Raw genomic sequence first — 27,813 nt, forward strand, 5'->3', positions numbered from 1 at the left:
CAGCACAAGACGTTCTTAAAACTGCGACAATATTCACAATCTGCACCAGAGTGCACTGATTCCAATACAAAGCTATTGCTTGTGTTCAATCTTTAAAGAATGCTTAGGATATTTCTAGTGTGTGTTAAAAATCATTGAATCTGTGTTATAAGAAAATGGACTGCATTTTTTTCTTCTTTGATTTCATTTCAGTTATTAACAAATTTTTGACTGTTTTACTATTTTAAAAAAAGACTGCAACATTGCTGATTTAAAATGATCTACATGTCAGGGATTTGTCTAGTCTGATATTAACATTAACTGAGCATTATCCTATAACAATTGCGGCCACTAAAAAGTGTTGTAATTAACGAGTACTTGAAGTGCTGTTTAAGAATTGGAATGGGGGTTCAGAGTGTAGATCAGCCAACTCAGAAATAGTGAATCATATAGTCTGATTCTGTGCTACAAGTTTCTGAACGATTCTACAAGGTAAATAGAACTCTTTGCACTAACCATTTGTCAGAATGGCACTTTTATTAATCAACTTGCAAGTCATCTATTTACAGCACCAGCTTTCATTTACACTGATTGAACACTAGAAGTATGTTGTCATAGCTTTATAATTAATTCCATAGATTGATTTTGGCAGTATACAAAGAAGATTTGTAAATGCAGGTTAAATGGTGTAATAGCTCTAAAGAATTTCAGTTTAGGACATGTATCATAATTCTAGAAAGTACTTTTCATTTTAGTATGTTCCAATGTGCACCTAGCAAACACAATATAATGTTACTCCCAAATGAGATTAAATTCCAATCTAAAATAATTCATGTCAGGTACATTTGGTTTTGAGTAACACGTATGACTCAGTAGGGAATTAAACAGCCCTGAAACAGAGCTAAATTCAATCCAAACCCTATGGAACATCCCAATGGCAGCACAGCCACAAATTGCACTTCACAGTCATCATAACCAATATACAAACATCAAAGACACCAACAAACCTCTTTGGGTATTCTGAGCAGCATATCTTTACAGCGTTGGATACAATTCACTGCATTCATATGATCACATTGAGTCACAGCCTAGCAACAGAAAGTGATGAGAAAATAAAATGCACAAATAAAATCAGAATATTGATTACAATTACATTGGACAGAATTTGTGCCCTCTCCTCTGTCATGTCTGGTGGCTGGAAAGGAGGCATTGAATCATGTGGAAGGGAGGCAAGTGAGTGGGAAACTTGCAATCTTCCTACCATTGCCCCAATTAAGCCTGGTAGTAAGATCTGTAGATAGCCTTCCCATCCTATCTTCAGTTGAGGCACCCAAGCAGCTTTGCGAAGTCGGGTAGAGTATTTGTGGATTTGGAGGAAGGACATTAGAATTTAGTGGTTGCAAAATATTGGTCTTTGTAAAATGTTAGGGGAGAAAAAAAAGTGCATGGTCCCTTTAAAAGAAGATGTGCTTTTTCTATGCTAAGAGATTCCAAAAGGATGTCTGTGGGCAACAGCTTGTAGGTTTGAATTGAAATATTTGTATCAAAAGGCCATACAGCTCGCAGGCCAAGCTGCAGTTTTGTTTGGTTACCAAAACAAAAAGTTTTGAATTTGGCCAATCAATGTGATCCAGGCACTTAGATGCTAAAAACCAATTAAATTTGAATCTGATGGTTTTAACAACATAAGACCAATCCTATTCTAGAAACTGATATGTCATCATGGGTATAAAAGAAGACAGCAATTCAACGAAGACATGAGAGAAAATTGCCATTTGCCAGAGTTAACTGCTCTCAGTTCTGAATAGAGAATTGTTGGCTCGTTGAACTTGTTAGGATTCCTGACACGAATCAACTGTGAAACATTCCTGACAGCATTCCATTAAAATCATGTTATATTTGGAAATAGTTAGTAGTTAGAAGGGTTTATTTGGTTGGTTAATAATTTAGTTATTTTGTTTACAGTTAGAATTAAAATTAAATTGTTACTTGTTCATTTTAAAACTGAGTGTCAGTGGTTTATTTTGTTCAATGACTATAAGTTGCTGAAAGGCAGGTTACACCACTTTTCACACTCCTTTTTGACAGACTACAGCGCGAGACACTCCTCTTTGGGTGTTACAGTTTTAGTTCTGGGGTTGGGGATTGACAACCTATGCTTTGTAACAGTAGAAAACCTGTTCCAATGAATGATAATTGATCTGAAATATTAACTTCATTTCTCTTAATAATTTAAGCTTGACCTGCAGAATTTTTATTTCAAATTTCCTGTTTCTGCAGTAATATGCTTTTGTACCAGCTTACACCAAATGATTTGTCAGCAGAAATCTTCTAGACTGACATTTACAAAGGAAAAATGAACGCAAAAGATGACAGCTAAGTCAAGCTGCCAGAGAGGGACTTAAGTGCCATCCTGCCCACAAAACAAAATCTGCAGAGACCAAGAAAATTTCACTCTGGTGGGATGCTAAGCTTCTCCTTCCAATGACTGCAGTCACAACAGTTGTTCACAGCAACACATGACTGACTGACCTTTCCGCTGAAAACTATGTCAGACGTATTATAATTACATTATAATCTATTTTATTGTATTCGTTGTGCCAGAGGGAAACGTTTTTTGTTTGGCCATACGTGTCAAGAAGATACTAACAATTTATGAATGTCTTATCAGACCCACCTAGGAATAGCTACAGTAACAAGTTTATCAGAAAACAGCAACTCAATCAGCAGAAAATTCTGTCTTATGGTTTAAATATTGTAATTTAAGACACACACATACTGATTCTGCCTGATACGAGTGCACTTTGAAAAGGTCCTTTTCCACATCATTCTTAAGAACGTTTAAATCTGATTGGCCATCATATCCAGCTATTAGCTTTGCATACAACATCTCCAAACTCTGTGGGAAGAGATACAAACTATTATAATCGTTCCATCAGAAAAATTCAAATCTCAAACCTTAAATATCACAATACAGAGAATTTTCAACAGGCTCTCAGACTACTGCAAATACACAGAAATCCTCTTCATCTGACATTACACACAAACGCCACAGTTCTGAAGCAAGGGTATTTCAGCATGTGTTCTTAAACACTGCAGCAAAATCATTCAGAATGAACGTAGCAGTCAGGATTAGGAGAATAAATGAAACTTGAAATATAAGGCAACTGCTACTAATTTGCTAACGGTACAGAATGTAATTATAGCTGCAATGTTCTGCTTCAGAATCATTCTGGGGTGTTTCGGAGTCTGCTTTCAAAGTACGCCTGTAGGCTGGTCAACAATATTCTCTCAACCAATGGTAAACTTCTCATTCTGCTTGAAGCAAGAAAGATCAACTCTCTCTATTACAGCATTAGCTTCTTATGTGAAACTGAGTAAAAAGAATCCCAGAAGTTGAAGATACTGAAGAAATAGCACAAACACACATACCCAATACTCTCCAACAATAAATCACAAAATGTTGTAAATAAATATTTAACTCCTAAATATGTTAGAAAAATCTGGCATGTGTTAATTTATCAGAGTTGATGGCTTACACTAGGGCACATCAAAGACTGAAATTAAATTATAGCGAGTTTTGAGAAGATTTGTAGCTCAGGTTGAGGTTCTAGATGTGAGTTTGCTCGCTGAGCTGGAAGGTTAGTTTTCAGACGTTTCGTCACCTTTTTTTTTATTTGAAAAAATATACTTTATTCATAGAATGTACAAAAAAATAAAACATTTATACACCTACCCAGTCATGCAAGCCACTCCGGGTTACCCGGGGGTACGTACACCAAATAAAGGGAAAAAAAAAGAGAAAAAAGAAACAAAGCAAAGAAACCGCCCCGGCAGTCGTCACCCCGCACAGTCCCAGTTGGCCCCCTGACCAGTTGGGGAAGGCGCCAGCTGGGCCCAGTTACCAGATAGGATTCTTTTCCCTTTTCTGGACGAGGGGGCTCATACGGTGGTCTTTCCCCACCGCGCCTTGGCGGCGGCTGCCCCAAGCTTTAGCGCGTCCCTCAGCACGTAGCCCTGGACCTTGGAGTGCGCCAGTCTGCAACACTTGGTCGGGGTCAGTTCTTTCAGCTGGCAGACCAGCAAGTTGCGGGCAGACCAAAGAGCGTCTTTCACCGCATTGATGGTCCTCCAGACGCAGTTGATGTTGGTCTCGGTGTGCGTCCCCGGAAACAGCCCGTAGAGCACGGAGTCCCGCGTCACGGAGCTGCTCGGGACGAACCTCGACAAATACCACTGCATCCCCCTCCAGACCTCCTGCGCATAGGCACACTCCAGTAGGAGGTGATCGACAGTCTCGTCCCCCCCGCAGCCACCTCGAGGGCAGCGTGCGGTGGTGCAGAGATTCCGGGCATGCATAAAGGATCTCACTGGCAGAGCCCCTCTCACCGCCAGCCAAGCAACGTCCTTGTGCTTGTTTGAAAGTTCTGGCGATGAGGCATTCTGCCAAACAACTTTGGCAGTCTGCATGGGGAACCACACGACGGGATCCACCCTCTCCTTTTCCCGAAGGGTCCCGAGGATACTACGTGCTGACCACTGCCTGACGGCCTTGTGGTCAAAGGTGTTTCCTTTCAAAAATTTCTCCACGAAGGACAGGTGGTACGGAACGGTCCAACTACTCGGAGCGTTCCGCGGCAACGAGGCCAGGCCCATCCTTCGCAACACCGGGGACAGGTAGAACCTCAGTAAGTAGTGACACTTGGTGTTTGCGTACTGAGGATCTACGCACAGCTTGATGCAGCCACACACAAAGGTAGCCGTCAGGGTGAGGGTGGCGTTCGGTACGCCCTTTCCCCCATTTCCCAGGTCTTTGTACATGGTATCTCTGTGGACCCGGTCCATCCTCGACCCCCAAATGAAGTGGAAGATGGCCCGGGTGACCGCAGCGGCGCAGGTCCAGGTAATAGGCCAGGCCTGCGCCACATACAACAGTACCGAAAGCCCCTCGCACCTGACAACCAGGTTCTTACCCGCGATGGAGAGGGACCGGGGCGTCCACCTGCCCAGCTTCTGCTTAAATTTGGAGATACGCTCCTCCCAAGTCTTAGTGCATGCCCCAGCTCCACCAAACCAAACACCCAGCACCTTCAGGTAGTCTGTCCTGACGGTGAAGGGGATGAAGGAGCGGTCGTCCCAGTTCCCGAAGAACATGACCTCGCTCTTACCCCTATTGACTTTGCCACCCGAGGCCAGTTCAAACTGGCCGCAGATGTCCAACAGCCTACTCACCGACCGACGATCGGTGCAGAAGACGGCGACATCATCCATGTACAGGGAGGTCTTGACCTGAAGGCCTCCGCTGCCTGGGATAGTCACGCCCTTCAGGCTCACGTCCTTCCTGATGGAGGCGGCGAAGGGCTCCACACAGCACACGAACAAGGCAGGAGAGAGCGGGCAGCCCTGCCTGACTCCAGATCTAACAGGAAAACTGTCTGATTCCCACCCGTTGATCGAGACTGCGCTAACGATGTTGGCGTAGAGCAGCCGGATCCAATTGCGGATGCCCTCCCCGAACCCCAATTTGGAGAGGACGTCCCTCATGTAAGCATGAGAGACCCTGTCGAAGGCCTTCTCCTGGTCCAGGCTGACGAGGCAGGTGTCCACCCGCCTGTCCTGTACGTAGGCGATCGTATCCCTGATGAGCGCGAGGCTCTCAGCGATCTTCCTGCCCGGCACAGCACAGGTTTGGTCAGGGTGAATCACCGACTCCAGGACAGACCTGACCCGGTTGGCAATGACCTTGGCCAGGATTTTGTAGTCCACGTTCAAAAGTGAAATGGGACGCCAATTCTTAATTTCTTCCCTCTCCCCCTTCCTCTTGTAAATGAGAGTGATGATGCCCTTCCTCATGGACTTGCACATTTCCCCTGCCCGAAGCGCACTATCGTACACCTCCAGCAGGTCCTGGCCGACCAGGCCCCACAGAGCAGAATACAGCTCGACCGGTAAGCCATCACTTCCGGGAGTCCTATTCCTCTGCAAGGACTTGAGGGCTCTGGCCAGCTCGTCCAGGGATATCGGCCGATCCAGCCACTCCCTCGTGCCGTCGTCTAAGACCTCCGTGATAGACGACAGGAACGACTCGGAGGCCGTGCTGTCCGTGGGCTTCGTGTCGTACAGTCCGGCATAGAAGGATCTGCTGATCCTCAAAACGTCGGGCCGAGACGACGTCACCGAGCCGTCGTCCTCCTTCAGCCGGCTAAGCACAGAGCTCTCTTTGTGCACCTTCTGAAAGAAGAAACGCGAGCACGTCTCGTCCTGCTCCACAGAGCGGACCCTGGACCGGAAGATTATCCTGGAGGCCTCCGCGGCGAAGAGCGAGGCTTGCTGGCCCCTCACCTCGCGGAGGTCCTCCGTGACATCGACCCCCATCAACTGCAGAAGGAGCAGGTTCTGCACCCTTTTCTGGAGTCGCGACAGCTTTCCCCGCCTCTCTCTCGCCTTCCGAACACCCTTGAGGACAAAGAACCTCTTGATGTTCTCCTTCACCGTCTCCCACCAGTCGCCTGGAGACTCAAAGAGGGGTTTCACGGTTCTCCAACCGGCGTACTCCCTCTTAAGCTCCTCGACGTTCTCTGGGGTCAACAGAGTCGTGTTGAGCTTCCACGTCCCCTTGCCGGCCTGCTGGTCGTCCTGTAAGTGACAGTCGGCCAGCAGGAGGCAGTGGTCAGAGAAGAACACCGGCTCGACACCAGTGGATCTGACCGAGAATGTCCGTGACACAAACAGGAAGTCTATCCTTGAGCGGATAGACCCGTCTGGCCGCGACCAGGTGTACCTCTGCTGCGCTCCGTCTGCAGGGGTGCTGAAGACGTCGAGCAGCTTGGCGTCCTTCACCGTGCCCATCAGGAATCTGGACGTGACGTCCAGTTGAATCCCCCCACCCGCTGTCCCCACGCCGGATCTTCCATCTGCATCAATGATGCAGTTGAAGTCTCCGCCTAGGATGACCGGCCTGGACGTAGCCAGCAGGGGTGGAAGCCGCTGCAGGACGTCCAACCGCTCACTCCGTACCACTGGGGCGTACACGTTGATCAGCCTCAGGGGAGCATTCCTGTAGGTGATGTCAGCCACTAGGAGGCGCCCCCCCACCACCTCCTGAACTTGAGAGATGGTGAAGTTGTGCCCCCGCAGCAGAATAGCCAGGCCCGAGGAGCGACAGTCGTTACCCCCCGACCAGATCGAAGGCCCACAGGACCAGGCGCCGGACCATTTCCCGTACCTGCCGAGGTGCGGTATCCCGCACTCCTGCAGAAACAGGAGGTCCGCCTTGATGGTGGTCAGGTAGGCCAACGTGGATACACATCTCGCGGTTGACTTGACGCTGCGCACATTAATGCTCGCAATTCGTACCCCCATTGTGGGCAGTGACCGCAGTACCCTCCCCAGGTCCAAGGTCCAGCCCCTCCATCTGTCCCTTCATGCCCATTGCCCGGGCTAACTGCTGGACGCTCTCTGGGCTCAGGAAACCGTCTGTGCTGCCTTCCAGGTGGCATCCCCCCGCCAGGGGTGCGGAGGCAGGAGGGTCCAGCTCCGGATCAGGCTGGGGACGTGCTGTTTCCTCCTTCCCGCCTGGAAGTTCCGGGGGGCCCTCCAGTGCTCCAGCGGCACTTGACTGGGTGTCGGAGTGAGCCTCAGGACGCCTCCCGTCACCTGGAAGCGGGGTGCTGCTTTCCTTCCCCCTCGAGACCTTTAACTTCTGCTTCGGGTGGGCCCTCTCCGAATCCTCCTCGTCAGAGGAGCTCTTATAGCCCCCCTGTAGCTGCCTCTTCCCTCCTGATTGTTGCGGTTCCTGGGCCCGTCGACGCACCTTCCTCCTCGCTTTCCGGACTGTAGTCCACTCCCCTGGGTTGCCTGTCGCCGCCTCCATTGGCTCCGGGTTGTCGGGGGGGATCGGAGCCTGCAGGGGTGCTTTGCTGGCCTCGGGCCCATCCTGCAGGGCTGGGCCCTCCTGCACGGCCTGGCCCTCCTGCACATTAGTGGGGTCCTTGCTGGGCCCTGGTGCCTTCCTCTCCTCCGGGGGGGCTGGCCCCGCATTTCCCCTGCCGGCGACCTGGGCGTAGGTGGTACCCCGCCGCGGGCATGCCCTACATAAGTGGCCCACTTCCCCGCAAAGGTTGCAGCTTCTCTCTCGTGGGCAATCCTTTGCAAGGTGTCCCTCCTCCCTGCAGTTCCTGCAGATGGTGACTTTGCAGTCGGCCGCCATGTGACCTGACCTACCACAGGCATGGCAGACTTTAGGTTGCCCTGCATAGGTCAAGTAGCCCCTGCTCCCGCCGATCGCGAAGCTGGACGGTGGGTGTGCGACATTCCCGTCTGCGCCCATCCTCAGCGTCACCTTGACCTGCCTCTTACTCATCCAGATGCCAAAGGGGTCCACAATGTCAGTTAGGTCCCCTTCCACCTTCACATACCTTCCGAGGAAGGTCAGGACATCAACTGCTGGCACATGCGGGTTGTACATGTGTACAGTCACCATACGGCTCCTCTGTGCTGGCATCACAAACAGTGGGACAGCGGTCAATACAGAGAGGGGGCCCTCACCTCCTTTCTCCTTGAAAACCTCCAGGAAGCGCTCGCAAAGCTTGGCACTCCGGAAGGTCACATCGTAAAAACCCCCTCCGGGGAAATCCTGCAGGCAGTAAATGTCCGCAGCAGCAAACTCACAACAGTCCAACAGGACCCTCTTCACGAAGAAGGTGCGGTCCACAGGTGCACCTTCATCCACCTTCTTTACAGAAACACGGATGGTGTTCCGGACCCCCTGACCTGGGGCACGAGCACTTGCCGCAGCCATCGTTGCAGGTTGGCTGCTCCCCTGAACCAGCATTAGGCCGAAGCCAGCATTAAGATCCACTGGTCGCAAGGGTGCACAGCCAACCCGACGTCCTCCTTTCACCTCCAAGACAGCACTCTCGTCCTCTCAGTCCACAAGAGAGTGGGTCTTTATTGTGTTCGAGATGTAAGCTGGTTCACTGAGCTGTAAGGTTTGTCCCCAGATGTTTCGTCACCATTCTAGGTAACACCATCAGTGAGCCTCCAACAAAGCGCTGGTGTTATGTCCCGCTTTCTATTTATCTGTTTAGGTTTCCTTGGGTTAGTGATGTCATTTCCTGACATCACCAATACAGGAAATGACATCACTAACCCAAGGAAACCTAAACAGATAAATAGAAAGCGGGACATAACACCAGTGCTTCACCAGAGGCTCACTGATGATGTTACCTAGAATGGTGATAAAACATCTGAACATCAACTGCGCCTGGAGGACCATCAATGCGGTGAAAGACGCTCTTTGGTCTGCCCGCAACTTGCTGGTCTGCCAGCTGAAAGAACTGACCCCGACCAAGTGTTGCAGACTGGCGCACTCCAAGGTCCAGGGCTACGTGCTGAGGGATGCGCTAAAGCTTGGGGCAGCCGCCGCCAAGGCGCAGTGGGGAAAGACCACCGTATGAGCCCCCTCGTCCAGAAAAGGGAAAAGAATCCTATCTGGTAACTGGGCCCAGCTGGCACCTTCCCCATCTGGTCAGGGGGCCAACTGGGACTGTGCGGGGTGACGACTGCCGGGGCGGTTTCTTTGCTTTGTTTTTTTTTCTGTTTTGTTTTTTTCCTTTAGTTGGTGTACGTACCCCCGGGTAACCCGGAGTGGCTTGCATGACTGGGTAGGTGTATAAATGTTTTATTTTTTGTACATTCTATGAATAAAGTATATTTTTTCAAATAAAAAAAAAGGTGACGAAACATCTGAACATCAACTGCGCCTGGAGGACCATCAATGCGGTGAAAGACGCTCTTTGGTCTGCCCGCAATTTGCTGGTCTGCCAGCTGAAAGAACTGACCCCGACCGAATGTTGCAGACTGGCGCACTCCAAGGTCCAGGACTACGTGCTGAAGGACGCGCTGAAGCTTGGGGCAGCCGCTGCCAAGGCGCGGTGGAGAAAGACCACCGTATGAACCCCCTCGTCCAGAATAGGAAAAAGAACCCTATCTGGTAACTGGGCCCAGCTGGCACCTTCCCCAACTGGTCAGGGGGCCAACGGGGACTGTGCGGGGTGACGACTGCCAGGGTATTTTCTTTGCTTTGTTTTTTTCTTCATTTTTTTTCCTTTAGTTGGTATACGTACCCCCTGGGTAACCCAGAGCGGCTTGCATGACTGGGTAGGTGTATAAATATGTTTTATTTTTTGGACATCTTATGAATAAAGTATATTTTTTCAAATAAAAAAAAAGGTGACGGAACATCTGAAATTAAATTATTTCAAACTAAACTTACAATGTTTCCAATTTCTTTCCGTCCTCTCTAAAAGAAGGTGACTACCACTGGTATATGCTTACAAAGATATCGGCAACTCAACAATACTTCAACTGCACGCTCTTACTTATTTCCTCCTTTTTAATGAAGGCTCCAACCAAAAGTTGGCATTGCTGGACCAGTTCATGTCAGCTGATATTGTTAGCTGCTCTCTCCTAAAGCAGGGTTTCTATCCTTTAAGTGTGTCACTATCACTTCTTTGACCAAAACACCTGACCTCATTTAGATTAGTAAACCATGAAACATTCCTCACCTCTCCAAAGCCCTCAAACATGTTATCACTTCTTAAATCCATGTCCAATTGATTGTGAGTATCATATTTCAATCCCTTTGATTTCTATATTTGACACAGAATTGAAACTAATCTTATCATAATCGTAAACAACATTTTATGGGGCTGCTGTAAAAAATTGCCACATATGAACTTTGCAATATTGTAAGATTTATTTAGGACTGCACAGTGGCTCATTGGTTAGGACTTCTACCTTACAGTACAAGGGAGCTAGGTTCAATTTCACCCTCGGCCAACTGTTAGTCTGGAATTTGCATGTTCTCCCCTTGTCTACGTGGGGTTCCTCTGGGTGCTCCAGTTCCCTCCCACAGTCCAAAGATGTGTCGGTCAGGTGGACTGGCCAGACTAAATTGTCTATAGTGTCCTGGGTTGTGCAAGTAAGGTGGTTTAGCCATGGCAAATGCAGTTACAGGGATGGGGGTCAGGTGGGGAGAGTCTGTGGTTGTCGGCTCTTCAAAGGGTCAGTGTGAACATGATGGGCTGAATGGTCTGCTTCCACACTGTACGGGAGCTATGATTCAATGATTTTCAACATATCTATTGCATTTCTTATGACAGCCTTCAGAGCAGCTTGCTAACTGAAGATCACAGGATTGTGCAGTTATCTCTGCTAATGGCATGTCTCCAGTCCCAGACTATTTTGACAAGGTCAGACAAGTTTTCAAGAGGTGAAAGAAATCACATCAGGGTGAAAAAGATCTAAGTTGGTCTCAGCCCTCTTCAGAAGGATGTTAACAGGATAAGAGCTTCCTAACACTTCCGCTACAAAGAATACTTTTGCCATTATCTACTCATCATTCTGAGCCATTCATTTGTCCTCTAACACCAGTAAACCTTTCTATTTTGTCATGAGCAAAACTTTATTTTAGCAAAAAAACTTAGATGTTACATTTGAATTCCATATCTATGAAATAATTAACTGACTGTAAATAAATGATGACCAAGCACTGATTCTTGTGGTGTTGAGGGTTCATTACAGGTTTTCAACCTAAAAATGGCTAGTTTATTCCGAATCTTTTCTGTTAACAAATCCTCAACTTTCACTAATGCATCACCACCTACTCCACAGAGGCTACAAAGCAAACACACATATAGTTGAATCATTTCATTAGCACTTTATTCTTTAATGTAATTGTCGAGCTACTGTTAAAGACTCTAATAAAACTTTTTCTTAAGTTTAATGATAAAAACAATGTACTTTCAGAGCCAAGTCCAGAAATCCATCTGCCAATAAAGGTTTCCTACAATCCAGCCAGCTTTTCCCAGTTTTCATGAACATCTGTAACAAAAAGTAGGAATATTTTATAATGTAATCTACCCACAAAAACAAATGCACTTCTTATAAAACTGTGTCATCTGATTTGCACAAACATACGAAATCACTGAGCCTGTTTCATCATTCAATAACATCATGATCAATCTGATTACTTCTTTCTCACCCAAGTTCAATAACATTTGAACCTCTAGAAAGAATCTATGACCTTGTGCTCTAAAAAATATTCAAGAAGTCTGCTTCTGTCATCTTTTTAAGCAGAAGACTCATAACCTCAGAAAAATTCTTTTTCATCTCTATCTTATATGGTCAACACATCATTTTAAACAGTGACCCTTAGTTGTAGGTTTGACCATAGAAGGAAATATCCTTTCCACATCTACCCGTTCAAGATTCCTCAATTACTTGTATGTGCCAATCAAGTCAGCTCTCTCTCTTCCAAGTCTAACTGATACAAGCTCAGCCTATCTAAGCTTTCCTCATAAGCCAATCTGCATGGTTTAAGTATGCAGAGTCTCTAACCACAATTAACTTGGCTGGGGTCTCTGGACAGACATTCAGAACAATTACTTGTTCAAGAGGAAGGTCACTTTCACATTAAAGGAGGTGGTTATGTGGTGGTAATGTCATAGGAGTGGTAATTCAGAACTGCAAACAATGTTCTGGAAACATTAAATCCCACGTACATAGTTTGACGTTAAAAATATCTAGATTTAAAAGCTGCCTAATGGTGCTCATATAATTATTGTTGATTATTGATTACTGCAAAACCAGTTTGGTTCACTGATGGAAGGAAATCTGCAATCATTACCTCATTCTGGCCTACGTTCACTCTCAGCTGCTCTTTGCCAGCATAGCCAGTGACACCCAGATCCAATAAAAAAATTTTTAGATATGTAAATTTAGACAACATGAAATTTTAAGGAAAACATTTACAATTCTGAAATATTCAGGTATAGCACATCTCACAGGCACTTCATCTATTTATATCAGCTTCAGGGACCTGCCCAATTTCCCACCCTCAATGCCAGCAAAATGACACAAAGCATTGAAATAATACACACAGCCACTAGACTTATGCATTTGAGGCTTGAGCATCAAACTAACGTAGGTTTGATAGCAACAATAACTAACTGTTTAATTGCCAACCACTAACTATCCATTTTATACCATGTGTTATAATTGGTCTAATTATGTGCATTTGTCACTTTGGCCTAAGTATGAAACTCAAAAATATCAGGCCTGCGCTTTTTCAGGAAGCTGCAAGATCCGTTGTTTATATGGTTGTCAATAATAAATAACTGCCTTTAATAGCACAGAATAATATTTTTTGTCAAATAAATTATGTTGATTCAAACAATATACTATTACATGCAATTTTTATAATGAATACAAATTACTTCCAAGTATGTGTTATCTATGTAACAATAAAATTAAGCACTTACTTGTGTTTTAGTTGTGCCTTCAATTCCCTCAAACAAAATTCAAAGCACTTTGTGGTCAATTAGTTTCTTTAAAGTATTGTAATTGGTTTGTATCTAATACAGTATCTATGATGCACACGCAAGACCTCATAAACAGTAATATGTGATCAGATATAAAATTATTTTATAATCACACATTTCTGTTTCATCTATGAAAACACCTTATCAATAATCTATCAAACATTACAGCTCAAGCTCACCAGTATTTGTCTCTGTAATGTCACTTCATTGGGTTCAGCATTATCGCACAAAGAGACCAACTTGCAGGCCACATGTCGCACTGAAATGTGAAGTATTCATAAACTTAAGATATTGCACATTAAGACTTGGCTTTTCATTTTAGGATTTTACCCGTTTTTAGTTTCTGTCAAGACTACACTAACGTTGCATAGTTGAGCTGAATCTTCCTAAAAGTGGCAATTGTCACTCTTGTCCTTTACACATAGTCTATCCCAGAGCTCAGAGTTCCTGGCCTGAACTTCTAATGAATCTATTTCACAAATGCAGAACTACCAGGTCAGGCAACATTCAAGCACAGTATCAGCACCTGAAAATAAACCAGGCTCTTTTTTTAGTAATTGATGCATTCCAGTGTTTCATCTTACATAGTCTCTCTGACATAGAATGTAGATGAGGGAGAAAAATCTGCGGTAGCAGCCGTGTATCAGTGAGTGTCATTGGGAAGTTAGTTTTATTGTTAGCCGGGAGTTAGAACAGACTATAATCCCTCTAAGCTTCCCTGGATAACTGTTAAGATACGCAAGTTGAAATCCTTTGACACATCCAATTCTAATTCAGAGGAGGGGGCACATTTTCGAAGAGCTATACAGGGAGGGTAATTACTCATTCTACTTTTAAACTACTCAGGAACTTACCAGAGAGAGAACTTCTACAGGGTCCTAAACCATATCTTTCAGGATAGGTCAAATGTCTATCAGAAGACCAGAAGGTCGACCCCAGTTACTTTAGCTGTTTACCACTATTAATGCTTTAGTACATTATATGCATATTAAGTACATGTTTTCAGTCAACCTGCTAGACGTTGTCTATTATTTAGGGCTTATTTGCTGATTTAAGGGAATGAATAAGAAAAACTTTTGTTACAATCTGTGCTCTCCTCAAACTCAATGCATATCATCATTGTTGACAGCACTGATATCATGATTTGGCCTGTTGTCTAGCATTGACTGGCATGAGCTTCCACTATCATTGTGAAGGAAGTGAGGCAAGTGTCACCACTCAAGAGAACTCTTGAGTTTTACGCAGAAAACAGTGAAACAAAGTTCTGAAGAAACCAACAAAGAATTTTTGCGCACAAAGTTGGAGCCTGCGATCGTTCTTGTTTGTCAAAAAAATCTAAATTCTTCACTTTGCTAGCTGATTTCAATTTTGGAGCCCTGTGAGTGCTTGTGTCGAGTGAGTCACAAAAGCAACTCTGAAGTATGAAAACTGAGGCATTTGCTACTGTATAATGATAATATGGCTTTCCACAGCCAAGGGCTTGCTTGAGTGAAAAAAATGACTTCACTGAGGCAGCAATGGGTCAAGGAGAAATACCAACAGGCAAAGCTTACTGTGTATGCTATCGTCTAACAACTCACCAAGATAACACATAGCAAAGAACATGTCAGTCAGAAAATTTTGATGCAGTGAAGGGTAGTGGCAACAAAAGCACAACATTGCACATATATTACAGTCCCTTTTCACTGTTTCTTTTGCTATTCGCTTTAATTCAAAGTTCTCAGGTTCTCTACCCTTCTGCCAATAAAAGTTTTTTTTAGGTTCAGGTCTTATATCGCCCATCAAATCTTGTCTCAATCAACTCATCTCTTAAGAGAACAGCCACAGCTTTTTCAATCTAGCCATGTAACAGAAGGTTCTGGTTGATAGAAGTATTCTTAAAAACATCTTTTCTGTATTCTCTCTAATGCATCCACATCATTCCCCCTGAAGTCTGACCCAGTGTTTTATGAAGTTTCTCCATAACCTTGTTGCTTTTCTACTCTATGATCCCACGTAGTGCTGTATCTACTTTTTCAACCTGCCTTGCCAACTTCTATAATTTATAGAAATGTACAAGTTCCCATTTTAAGTAATTCCACTTTAACACTGGCCAACTGTAATGGCTTTAATTCACATGTGGCATGAGGAATTGTTTAAACCCTCCTGACATCTCTCCAGTTGGAAGTTTACTTACGCAACACTGCAACTCAGAATTGCTCTTCCTGACTCTTGCCATTTGTTTCATAAGCCCTTGCTCATAGTAGGGGTTTGTCAGAAAGAAAGAAGCGAGTCAGAGGTTCAGCAAACAAACACAGTGGGAGCCAGCAGAATCAGACAGCAGAACAAATGGTGAGGCCCAGATAAGTAGAAAGATTTTTTTTAATTTTAGCTTTTGCAGTTTTTTGATTCAAAGTCATTGGAGTTTCACAATATAAAGTATTTTTATTTACATGGTATAATTTCAATAACTAGCTATTGATTTACACTTTTTAGGCTGTAACTTTAGGTACAGAAATATTCCTTTTTGGTTGTACATTGAAAACATCTAAATCCAATGTAGGAAACAACAAAACCACGGGTGGGGAGAGAGAGAGAGAGAGAGAGAGAGAGAGAGAGAGATAATGGGAACTGCAGATGCTGGAGAATTCCAAGATAATAAAATGTGAGGCTGGATGAACACAGCAGGCCAAGCAGCATCTCAGGAGCACAAAAGCTGACATTTCGGGCCTAGACCCTTCATCAGAAAAAGGGTCGAGGCCCGAAACACCAGCCCCTGTGCTCCTGAGATGCTGCCCGGCCTGTGCTCATCCAGCTCCACAGGTGGATTTATTTAACTAAAATCCAGGATGCATGATGTCTATAACAGTTTTAATGACATGCCGTTCACAGAAATATTCTTGGTTTGTCTTGTACCTTTAAGTCAATCTGCTGCCAAAAAACACATGAACATACATATGAGCAATCAAATTAGGACCTAGAGTAGGCTACTTGTCCCCGTAAGCCAGTTACAACACTAAATAAGCTCAGGGTGGATCTGATTACTCCACATTTCTGTCTGCCCACAGATAACATTTCATACTTTTGTTTATCCAGAATCAAATTCTGCCTTGAAATATTTAAATTCTCTGCTTTCACTGCCTCTGTCACGCTGACCTTTCTGCTCGATTACATTTCTAAACTCTCTCTTATCACATCCTCTGTAAGAAATCCAAACATTTTCCTTATGACAAACATTAAGCTAGCTGGCCTATTGTTGATTTTTATCTCCATCACTTTGTAAATAAGCGTTTAACACTGGCAGTTTTCCAATGCTCTCGTACTTTTCCAGAAGCTAAGGATTCTTGTAAGAATTTTGACATCTACCATTATCTTCTACACAGTTTCAAACAGTTCCAAGTTTGATGTAGTTCAGAAATTATCAATGTGCTTCTAAGAAATCCCAGTCTAAGTTACTGATACAGATCAAGAAAAGCAGTGATCTTAATAATCAATCCTTGGAAGCTCAATAATATGTCTTCCTTCAGTCTGTAAAACAATTCTGTTCTGCATTCCCTGTTACTTATTCAGCTTCACAGCCATACTACTACTGCCTATTTTACAACAAGACATTAACTCTGCTGACAAACCTTGTATGTGGGCACTCTAACCTGTCACCTTCTGCAATTTGTGCACTCCATTCTCTAATGAAGCTTTATCTTCACATCTGATCAAATTAACTTTATCCCCTAATGCAGATTTTAGGTTGTTCTGGCAATTTCCAACTCCAATTAACGTTGTTAGATCTGTGTTTGTTTCTCTGTTTACATTTCATCGTAAACTGAAAAAGTCAGATGTTCACAATCAGGTGAAGCAAAAATTAAGAAGACAAATAGGATGTTGTTTCTATTGTCCTAAATTTTATTATCAAACCCTGAGTATAAAGGTGGGTCAGACCTGAGAGAATAAGGGGGAATGCTGTTATCATCTTGTGTGCCAAACTCTACTTTGCAAAAACCAAATGCCAATTCTCAGGCACATCCTCCTATCTCCCTGGGTCATGATCTCACCATTGAAGACTAAGTTGTTATTTCCAAGGGTGTTGCTGACTTCATCTTCTCCAAAGATCTGCCCCCCATAGTTTCCTCATTTATAGTCCCCCAACCACGCATAGGCTGCATGGGCTTTTTATTCTTTATTCATTCACAGGCTGAAGGTGTTGCTGACTAGGCAGCATTTATTGCCCATCCCTAATTGCCCTGAGGGAAATTCAGAGTCAACCACATTGCTGTGGGTCTGGAGTCACATGTCGGCCAGACCAGGTAAGGATGGCGGTTTCCTTCCCTAAAGGACATTAGTGAACCAGATGAGTTTTTCTGACAATCGACAGTGGGTTCATGGTCATCATTAGATTCTTAATTCCAGATATTTTATTGAATTCAAATTCCACCATCTGCCTTGGCAGGATTTGAACGCCGGTCCCCAGAATGTTATCTGGGTCTCTGGATTAACAGTCCTGCGATAATACCACTAGGCCATTATGCCCCTCTGCTCAAAATCCATAAACAACACTCCCCTGGAAGACCCAATGTTTCAGTCTATTCCTGATGCATTGAACTTCAGACATGGAATTGAGTTCTAACTCTGCTGAGGTGAAACCCGTCTGACTCGCATATATGCCACCTTCCCTTGAGTCAGTACCACTTCCCCAGGAAGCTAAAGTCCTCCCTCCACACTATCTTTCCTTATCCTGCTATTTCTGCATTCACACATGGAGCAATCTAATAATTACTACATTTTTGATCCTGATTGATAACTTTCTACCTAGTTCCCCTCAAATTCTGTTTTCAGGGCAACATGCTCCTTCCTATCAAAGATTGTTACCACAGAGAATGTCCAGTAACCACTGTGACATCATTAAATCTGGCACCACATACCAAACTGCAGTTACACTGACAGCCACAGAAACACCTGTCTGTTCTCCTAACTAATGAATCCCTTATCACTACTGCTCCTCCTTTATATTTCCTCCCCTCCTGTACAGTCAGACTGCTTGTGATGCCAGAAACTTGACCGTGTCTGTACACTCTTCAGGAGCTAGCACCATCATCAACCTCCAAAATGGAAAACTGATTTGTCAATGGGACCACATGGGATTCCTCCCTATTTCTCTTGGGGTGCCTTGTAGTCATTCCTTTCATTCTCCCAGTCCTTTGAGGTGTGGTATGACCACCTCTCTAAACATGCTATCCATGTGGCTCTCAGCTACTGCACTGTAATTCCTGCATTTGTGGTCATCTAAGTCACAGGTAGGGTCCAAGACATGCCGCATATTACATGTCACATATTCCATTCATATGACCTCGCCTGCCATATGTCTTACTTAGTCTTAAAAAATACTCCCCTTACCTGAATTTAAGCCTCCTATTATTCTACTTTGACTTTAACGTACTAATATTTATTGTTATTGCATTATCGTACTTTATTATGCCAATTCTAATTTCATTTATCCCTGGTGCTTCTAAATTAATCCCATAGCCTTTAACTTTTCTAATTTATGGCTATTTACAGATAGACCCTGGTGGTATGTCTTTACCAGCTTAACTAACTCACTACTTTCCTGTGATGTCATTCCAATTTTGTTTCCCCATTCCAGTGCAGCTGGCGCAAGCAGCTGAATGTACCTCGCTATGTGCACAGCCTGGGTTCCAGGTAAATGTAGGCCTTGCTCCTCGACTGTGATTTATACCGAATATTATAACTATGACAGTCTGCACGCAAGTAAATTAGCATCAAGATTAACAAAACTAAAAATCAGTCTACAACTAAAAATACTTCTGAAGGGGCCTGCAAATTCACCAGAAGGGTAACAAGTACATAGTGAAGAGAGACAGGCTGAAGTTCACAATGTACCTCAGAAAAAGTAAACTGACCTTTTTATCCATCCTAGTAAATAAAGTGGTTTATGGGTGATGGTACTGTACCTTCAAGAGAGATATGTTCTGTCCTATTACTCTTGCAGAGAGATGTCAACACAGTGGTACCAAAATGCCTCCTTCAGACAGGCAGTTGATGACAGTTTTTTGAATTCTCCCTGGGTGATTTTTTTTTGCAATGAGACAAAAGAACAATGAGTGGATGGAGTCAGAGCAGTAAGCTGTTTAGGTTGGCTTTCAGGTAGTGAGAAGGTTTCTTGTGACTGCTAAGCTAAAAGCTTGAGTTCCTGGCTGCTAAAGTGAAGTCTTAGACAGCGAGGCTCCTCTACAAAATCAGAAGGGCAGATTGATTCTTTCTTCTGGACTGGAGAGAAACAGCATGTGAGATCCAGAACTGTTATGCTGAACTGCATTATTGCGAAAGTGTGTTTTTGTGTGATGCTGCCTATATTGTAACAGTTGATGATTATTGGTTTAATAATACAGTATCTTTATAAGTGTTTCAATAAAGTTATGCCAATTCTCTTTTTTTGGTGAGTTTTAACTGTGTTGTAAGAATAAATTGCGTTTTGATTAAAACCTAGTGCGGACCAATTGAATCACATCTGGAACACAGCACCTTACACTTGCCTTTAAATAAACACAGAAGTTAGGGTCTGGTCCAGTCCATTACAATAGGAAATAAAAGAAAGATATATCATGAATCAAATTTTCTAGTAGTTGTTTATACATCAAAGATCTGACAATGGGCTACAGTGTTTCATTTCCAGACGCAACTAAGGAAAAAAAATTAAAGGAAAGGACAACATTCAATCAGCAAAGCAAACAATTACTCACACTTTGTCCTTTGCTCATTGTTAATTGTGGATTCTAGTCTTTTGGTTACTGCCCAGTTCCACAAATTAATGGCATATTCCTCAACCTTTATTACAAGGAAAAACAGGTCATAACTTTGTTATTTCATACCTTTACAATGGCCATTTTTGCCAGTACTTTTGTAAAATTTACTTAACAATGGGTGGACCTAAGGGAAAAAAGCCATCTAACACTAAAGTAATAAAATGTGAGGCTGGATGAACACAGCAGGCCAAGCAGCATCTCAGGAGCACAAAAGCTGACGTTTCGGGCCTAGACCCTTCATCAGAGAGGGGGATGGGGGGAGGGAACTGGAATAAATAGGGAGAGAGGGGGAGGCGGACCGAAGATGGAGAGTAAAGAAGATAGGTGGAGAGAGTGTAGGTGGGGAGGTAGGGAGGGGATAGGTCAGTCCAGGGAAGACGGACAGGTCAAGGAGGTGGGATGAGGTTAGTAGGTAGATGGGGGTGCGGCTTGGGGTGGGAGGAAGGGATGGGTGAGAGGAAGAACCGGTTAGGGAGGCAGAGACAGGTTGGACTGGTTTTGGGATGCAGTGGGTGGGGGGGAAGAGCTGGGCTGGTTGTGTGGTGCAGTGGGGGGAGGGGATGAACTGGGCTGGTTTAGGGATGCAGTGGGGGAAGGGGAGATTTTGAAACTGATGAAGTCCACATTGATACCATATGGCTGCAGGGTTCCCAGGCGGAATATGAGTTGCTGTTCCTGCAACCTTCGGGTGGCATCATTGTGGCAGTGCAGGAGGCCCATGATGGACATGTCATCAAGAGAATGGGAGAGGGAGTGGAAATGGTTTGCGACTGGGAGGTGCAGTTGTTTGTTGCGAACTGAGCGGAGGTGTTCTGCAAAGCGGTCCCCAAGCCTCCGCTTGGTTTCCCCAATGTAGAGGAAGCCGCACCGGGTACAGTGGATGCAGTATACCACATTGGCAGATGTGCAGGTGAACCTCTGCTTAATGTGGAATGTCATCTTGGGGCCTGGGATGGGGGTGAGGGAGGAGGTGTGGGGACAAGTGTAGCATTTCCTGCGGTTGCAGGGGAAGGTGCCGGGTGTGGTGGGGTTGGAGGGCAGTGTGGAGCGAACAAGGGAGTCACGGAGAGAGTGGTCTCTCCGGAAAGCAGACAGGGGAGGGGATGGAAAAATGTCTTGGGTGGTGGGGTCGGATTGTAAATGGCGGAAGTGTCGGAGGATAATGCGTTGTATCCGGAGGTTGGTAGGGTGGTGTGTGAGAACGAGGGGGATCCTCTTGGGGCGGTTGTGGCGGGGGCGGGGTGTGAGGGATGTGTCGCGGGAGATGCGGGAGACGCGGTCAAGGGCGTTCTCAATCACCGTGGGGGGAAAGTTGCGGTCCTTAAAGAACTTGGACATCTGGGATGTGCGGGAGTGGAATGTCTTATCGTGGGAGCAGATGCGGCGGAGGCGGAGGAATTGGGAATAGGGGATGGAATTTTTGCAGGAGGGTGGGTGGGAGGAGGTGTATTCTAGGTAGCTGTGGGAGTCGGTGGGCTTGAAATGGACATCAGTTACAAGCTGGTTGCCTGAGATGGAGACTGAGAGGTCCAGGAAGGTGAGGGATGTGCTGGAGATGGCCCAGGTGAACTGAAGGTTGGGGTGGAAGGTGTTGGTGAAGTGGATGAACTGTTCGAGCTCCTCTGGGGAGCAAGAGGCGGCGCCGATACAGTCATCAATGTACCGGAGGAAGAGGTGGGGTTTGGGGCCTGTGTAGGTGCGGAAGATGGACTGTTCCACGTAACCTACAAAGAGGCAGGCATAGCTGGGGCCCATGCGGGTGCCCATGGCCACCCCCTTGGTCTGTAGGAAGTGGGAGGAGTCAAAAGAGAAGTTGTTGAGTGTGAGGACGAGTTCCGCTAGGCGGATGAGAGTGTCGGTGGAGGGGGCCTGGTCGGGCCTGCGGGACAGGAAGAAGCGGAGGGCCTTGAGGCCATCTCCATGCGGAATGCAGGTGTACAGGGACTGGACGTCCATGGTGAATATGAGGTGTTGGGGGCCAGGGAATTGGAAGTCCTGGAGGAGGTGGAGGGCGTGGGTGGTGTCACGGACATAGGTGGGGAGTTCCTGGACCAAAGGGGAGAAAATGGAGTCCAGATAGGTGGAGATGAGTTCGGTGGGGCAGGAGCAGGCTGAGACGATGGGTCGACCGGGGCAGGCAGGTTTGTGGATTTTGGGAAGGAGATAGAAACGGGCCGTGCGGGGTTGGGGAACAATGAGGTTGGAGGCTGTGGGTGGGAGGTCCCCTGAGGTGATGAGGTCATGAATGGTGTTGGAGATGATGGTTTGGTGCTCGGGTGTGGGGTCATGATCGAGGAGGCGGTAGGAGGTGGTGTCGGAGAGTTGGCGTCTGGCCTCGGCGATGTAGAGGTCAGTACGCCATACTACCACTGCACCACCCTTGTCTGCGGGTTTGATGGTGAGGTTGGGGTTGGAGCGGAGGGCTGCCCGTTCTGCGGGGGAGAGGTTGGAGTGAGTGAGAGGGGTGGAGAGGTTGAGGCGGTTGATGTCTCGACGGCAGTTGGAGATGAAGAGGTCGAGGGAGGGTAGGAGGCCTGGGGGTGGTGTCCAGGAGGAGGACTTGTGTTGGAAGCGGGTGAAGGGGTCAGTGGAAGGAGGGTTGGGTTCCCGGTTGAAGAAGTAGGCATGCAGGCGAAGACGGCGGAAAAACTGCTCTAAAGTAAACAGTATTTCAAAATTTTCCTTCTAAAATACTGCAAAAACAAAAATGTGATTTAGCATATATATTTTATAAATACAAGCTGACTCCAATACATACCACACATCTACTTCATAGTATGTTGTGATGTACTATGTTTACCGCAGTGTTCCAGATAACTCATGTTAATTACAGCCATCCCTTCAACCAACAATTGATTCAGTTGCAGTTCACTACAATGGCATTAAACCTTTAACAGCATTTCAGACATAAATATGCTGTCTAAGTGCATTGCACTCCTGGTCTTTTATTTCCAAATGTGCAGAAGTTGGTTGTAGTTACATTATGAGAAATACAGAAAATGTTGTAACGACAACCTTAAACAGTACTTCTCGTTCCAAAGACATTGCCTGACCACCTGACCATTTGCATTGTTTTCTGATTTTGTTTTAGATTTCCAGCATTTACAGCAGATGTTTTGCACTTTTACCATTAAGTGGATGGCAGTTAGGTTTATTAACGAGCCATTTAAACCAATTATTTTTATACTGACCGGAGTTTAATGGTGACTCTCAAATTGTCTGGAACTCACATATGTGGCTTACACATTGATTTCTAACACTACCCAGAAAATTTTGGTCAGTTTGTTTGTAATCTTATTGTCGGTGTCCCTAGTTCATAAACACTTTACGACAGATTGAGTGCCCTGGCAATTTTAGGGATAGGGCACTGAAAGACACATTGTCCTCCTCTTTTGCCTTCTCCTACAATCCACTCCCTGCAAACCTCAACACACCTTCACTTGCCTGTACTTTGGAGTCCACCTCTGATCCAGAGACAGGGACTCAATGCATAACTGACAGCAGATACCAGTCCTGGTAAGCATGCAGTTCTGGATATAACAACCAAAATGGGCAAGTGTAATGGCAACATGCACCATTATTCAGACGTCATTACTTAAATGGTGCTTAGCAGGGTTCAGGAAGGTTGAATATGACTGCCATGAAGTAATCACCTAACTGTTGCAAAGGATGAAGCACCAGATCTCAGGAATGCATAGTCTTTGGGGACTGAGAGATGGGGTCTCCTACATAACTGGTGACGGCATTAGATCTGAGCAAGTCAAATGGCATTTGGGAGTCAGACATTTGATGTGGTAAAGCATGGGACTGAAGTGTGGTCAATAATGGTGACTTAGAAACCTTCCCAATTGTTAGCTCCAATTCAAGTCCTTCAGCTCCCATAGGTTCATGAAGCACAATGCTGAAAATGGTGCAGCAGGAGGTTGAGGAGTCTCATCCACTCAGTGATTTATTTTAGAGCAGCAGAAAAACGTGCAAAATGCATCAGCATTTCCAGAGGCACAGCAGAAATATTGGAGGATTTCATTTCTACTGAGTGCTATGACATACCAAGCTGCTGTGCAGATATCCACTTCTATGAAAATAAGGGCCATCTGCATGCAGCATCAGGCGTTGTAACAACAAAATGCATGCAATCTCCCACCAATAGACCGCACATTCAGTCTAGCTGCTTAAATGGGATAATGGAAAGCCTTGTTTTTTGTCAACAAAACAAAAAGTCAATGTAATTACAATTACTATTCTCTCTTACTGTTAAAAGGTGCTTAATTCTTTCATTATCTTCTCTTACCCTTTTAAAAATAATTGGTAGTAAGACCATAAAACCATAAGACATTGGGGTGGAAGTAAGGCCATTCAGCCCATTGAGTCCACTCCGCCATTTAATCATGGCTGATGGGCATTTCAACTCTACTTACCCACACTCTCCCTTGTAGCCCATAATTCCTTGCGAGATCAGGAATTTATCAATCTCAGCCCTGAAGACATTTAATGTCCCGGCCTCCATTGCACTCCGTGGCAATGAATTCCACAGGCTCACCACTCTCTGGCTGAAGAAATGTCTCCTCATTTCCGTTCTAAATTGACACTCTCTAATTCTAAGGCTGTGCCCATGGGTCCTAGTCCCTGCCTAACAGAAACAACTTCCCAGCGTCCACCCTTTCTAAGCCATGCATTATCTTGTAAGTTTCTATTCAATCTCCCCTCAACCTTCTAAACTCTAATGAATACAATCCCAGGATCCTCAGCTGTTCATCGTATGTTAGGTCTACCATTCCAGGGATCATCCGTGTGAATCTCCACTGAACACGCTCCAGTGCCAGTATGTCCTTCCTGAGGTGTGGGGCCGTAAATTGGACAGAGTATTCTAAATGGGGCCTAACTAGAGCTTTATAAAGTCTCAGAAGCACAATCACGGACTCAACCTGCAAGTTAACCCTTAGAGAATCCTGGACTAGCACTCCCAGATCCCTTTGTACTTCGGCTTTATAAATTTTCTCACCGTTTAGAAAATAGTCCATGCCTGTATTCTTTTTTCCCAAAGTGCAAGACCTCGCATTTGCTCACGTAGAATTTCATCAGCCATTTCCTGGACCACTCTCCTAAACTGTCTAAATCTTTCTGCAGCCTCCCCACGTCCTCAGTGTGTTCTTCTATAATACTGCTTGTGAAGTCCAAACTAAAAATGACTCATATTAATTATTTAGTGCCAAGATAAAGTTAAGTTACAAAATGTGGAATGAGAGGGGAGTCGTGTTCACAACACATTGGGAGGGAAAGGTTAGAAACAAAGGGGGAGGGAAGGAAAAGAATGGCAGGATGAAGAATTGTGGAGAGGACTATGGTGAAAAGGATATGGGCAATGACTCACCCTTGCTTGACCCCAAAGGATTCTGTCTTTTTACCATCAGTGAGGAGCATCACCAACACCTTGTCATAAAGGACAATAAGGATGTTGATGAATTTCATCGGATAGCGGCTTTGATAGGGTCTTCTATAGCACCTCCTGGGCTGACTGAGTCAAAAGACTTGGTCAGAGCAGGGAGGCCATATAGAGTGGTGTTCTTCCAGGCATTTCATTTGGAGCTGCTGAACAGTGAAAGTCATGTCCATAGTTACATGATTTGCTCAATATGAATACTGGCATTCAGGAAGTATTTGTCCAGAGGCTGGGAAAAGAGGATCCAGGCAATTATCCTCCTGGCAACGGAGAGTAGGGAGATTTCTCAATAGCTCCACGTTTTAATCCTTTCTTGAAAGTGGTGATAGTAGCATCCATGAAATCGGCAGGAATATTTTTGTCCCAGATTTTCCGTAACAGTTCATGGAGACGATGGGTAAGGTCTTCTCCTCCACATTTGAAAATCTCCACTGGAATCTAGTCTACTCCTTCAGCTTTTCCATTCTTCATCTGTCTAATGGCAGCTTCAACTTCTACCACACTAAGTGGGAGTCCAAGATGGGAAGCTGGGGGGAGTGGCTCTAATACATCATCATCACAATTTACGAGTTATCGCTCCAATTGAAGGCTGATATTTTCTCTGACTCTCAAAAGATTTCCATTCTTACTCCACAACAGTTTGAGGCTAAAAGTGTTGGGTCCTTACATTGCCTTGATGGTCTTCAGCAAGGAGGTGCATCATCTTCTTTGTAACACTGACTTCGATGCTTGATGAATGCTCCCACTTACTTCATTGGTGATGTTGTGTTGCCAGGCATGGACAGCTTTCCTCTTCTTGTTGATGAGATCTTGGTGTTTCCTGGTCTTATAGCTGATGGTTTCTTCACAACACAAGATAATGGAAAATCCAAAGTACAACACATGAAGAATGGAACTGGATTCACTATCATGAACAAATTCATCAATCAACTCAACTGCAACTCAAATGGGAGTCTTGTGCTCACCAAGTGTGAGGAACACTAGTTGGTCATCACTAACATACTGTTCCATCAAAAGGGCAATTTCAATACTTCTTGGCGGCATCCATGATCAAAACACTGACGCATAGTTGACTGCATCATCATTTAAACCTGAGGCCAAAGGAATGAACTCATTACCAAAGCGATGGACAGTGCAAACAACTACAGAACAGGCCATTAGCTCATCTGCTTCTCAGCGTCCATTCAAAAACAGCTGAAGACAAAGAAACAGTTCAGAAAAAAGGTTAATGTTGAGCAGCTTCAAGAGCCAAGCAAACTTCCAACAATGTCTCCACCAAAATCTCCAAGCATTCATTGTAATGGAGTGAAGGAAATCTGGATTGATGCAGTAAAATACCACACATCATTGTCTCCCCACTGACTCATCTGTCTGACCAGCATACAAATATACACAGTTAATTGCACACAGCAGCAGGTTAACAACTGTACTTCAAACACACAAAGAATTAAAGGACTGGACAGCATAGGAACAAGCCTGTTGGCCCACCAAGCCTGCAATATCACATGGTGCTATAGGGGGATGGGTCTGGGTGCGATGCTCCAAGAGGCAACGTGGACTTGTTGGGCCGAAGGGCCTGTTTCCATACTGTAGGGAATCTAATCTAAACTAAAAACCCTATGCTTCTACACAGTCCATTTCCCTCTATTCCCTGCCTATTCATGTATCTATTAATCTTAAACAATGCTATACTGTACAGCTGGAGGAACACAGCAGGCCAGCCAGCATCAGCGGAGCAGGATCCGATGAAGGGTCCCAACCTGAAACATCAATTCTCCTGCTCCTCTGATGCTGCCTGACCAATTGTGTTCCTACAGCTCCACAGTATACTGACTATGACTTCAGCATCTCCATCTCTTCCTATCTCTTAATTGCTGCTATTGTATCTGTCTCCACCACCTCATCTGGCAGTGCATTCCACACACATAACACCCTCTGTGAACAAAACTTTGCACATGATATCTCTTTTAAGCTTCCCCTTCTAATTTAAATCTATGTTTCCTATTAATTAATAAATTTTCCCTGGGAAAAAGACTCCGACTATCCATTATATCCATGTCTCTCATAATTTTATAAGCTTCTATCACATCACCCCTAGGCCTCTTGACACTCATGTGAAGGTAAACCAAGTTTGTCAAATCTCTCCTCATGGTTAATCTCCTCTAAACCAGGCAACATCCTGGTCAAACTTTTCTATACCCTCCCCGAAGCCTCC

General features: G+C 44.9%; 1 protein-coding gene across 1 annotated transcript in view; it reads right to left on the reverse strand.

Annotated features, from left to right (window-relative positions):
* Nucleotides 1-27,813, reverse strand: part of tex11 (testis expressed 11) — a 330,058-nt gene that overhangs the window by 158,446 nt on the left and 143,799 nt on the right. Inside the window, exons 2-5 of the mRNA XM_059651258.1 lie at nt 13,544-13,623; nt 11,785-11,865; nt 2,759-2,878; nt 987-1,067 (exon numbers count right to left, since the gene is read on the reverse strand). Coding sequence (XP_059507241.1) covers nt 987-1,067; nt 2,759-2,878; nt 11,785-11,865; nt 13,544-13,623 — 362 coding nt within the window. The remainder of the gene's footprint in view (nt 1-986; nt 1,068-2,758; nt 2,879-11,784; nt 11,866-13,543; nt 13,624-27,813) is intronic.

The sequence above is a fragment of the Stegostoma tigrinum genome, chromosome 15 (assembly GCF_030684315.1).
Source record: "Stegostoma tigrinum isolate sSteTig4 chromosome 15, sSteTig4.hap1, whole genome shotgun sequence".
NCBI lineage: Eukaryota > Metazoa > Chordata > Chondrichthyes > Orectolobiformes > Stegostomatidae > Stegostoma > Stegostoma tigrinum.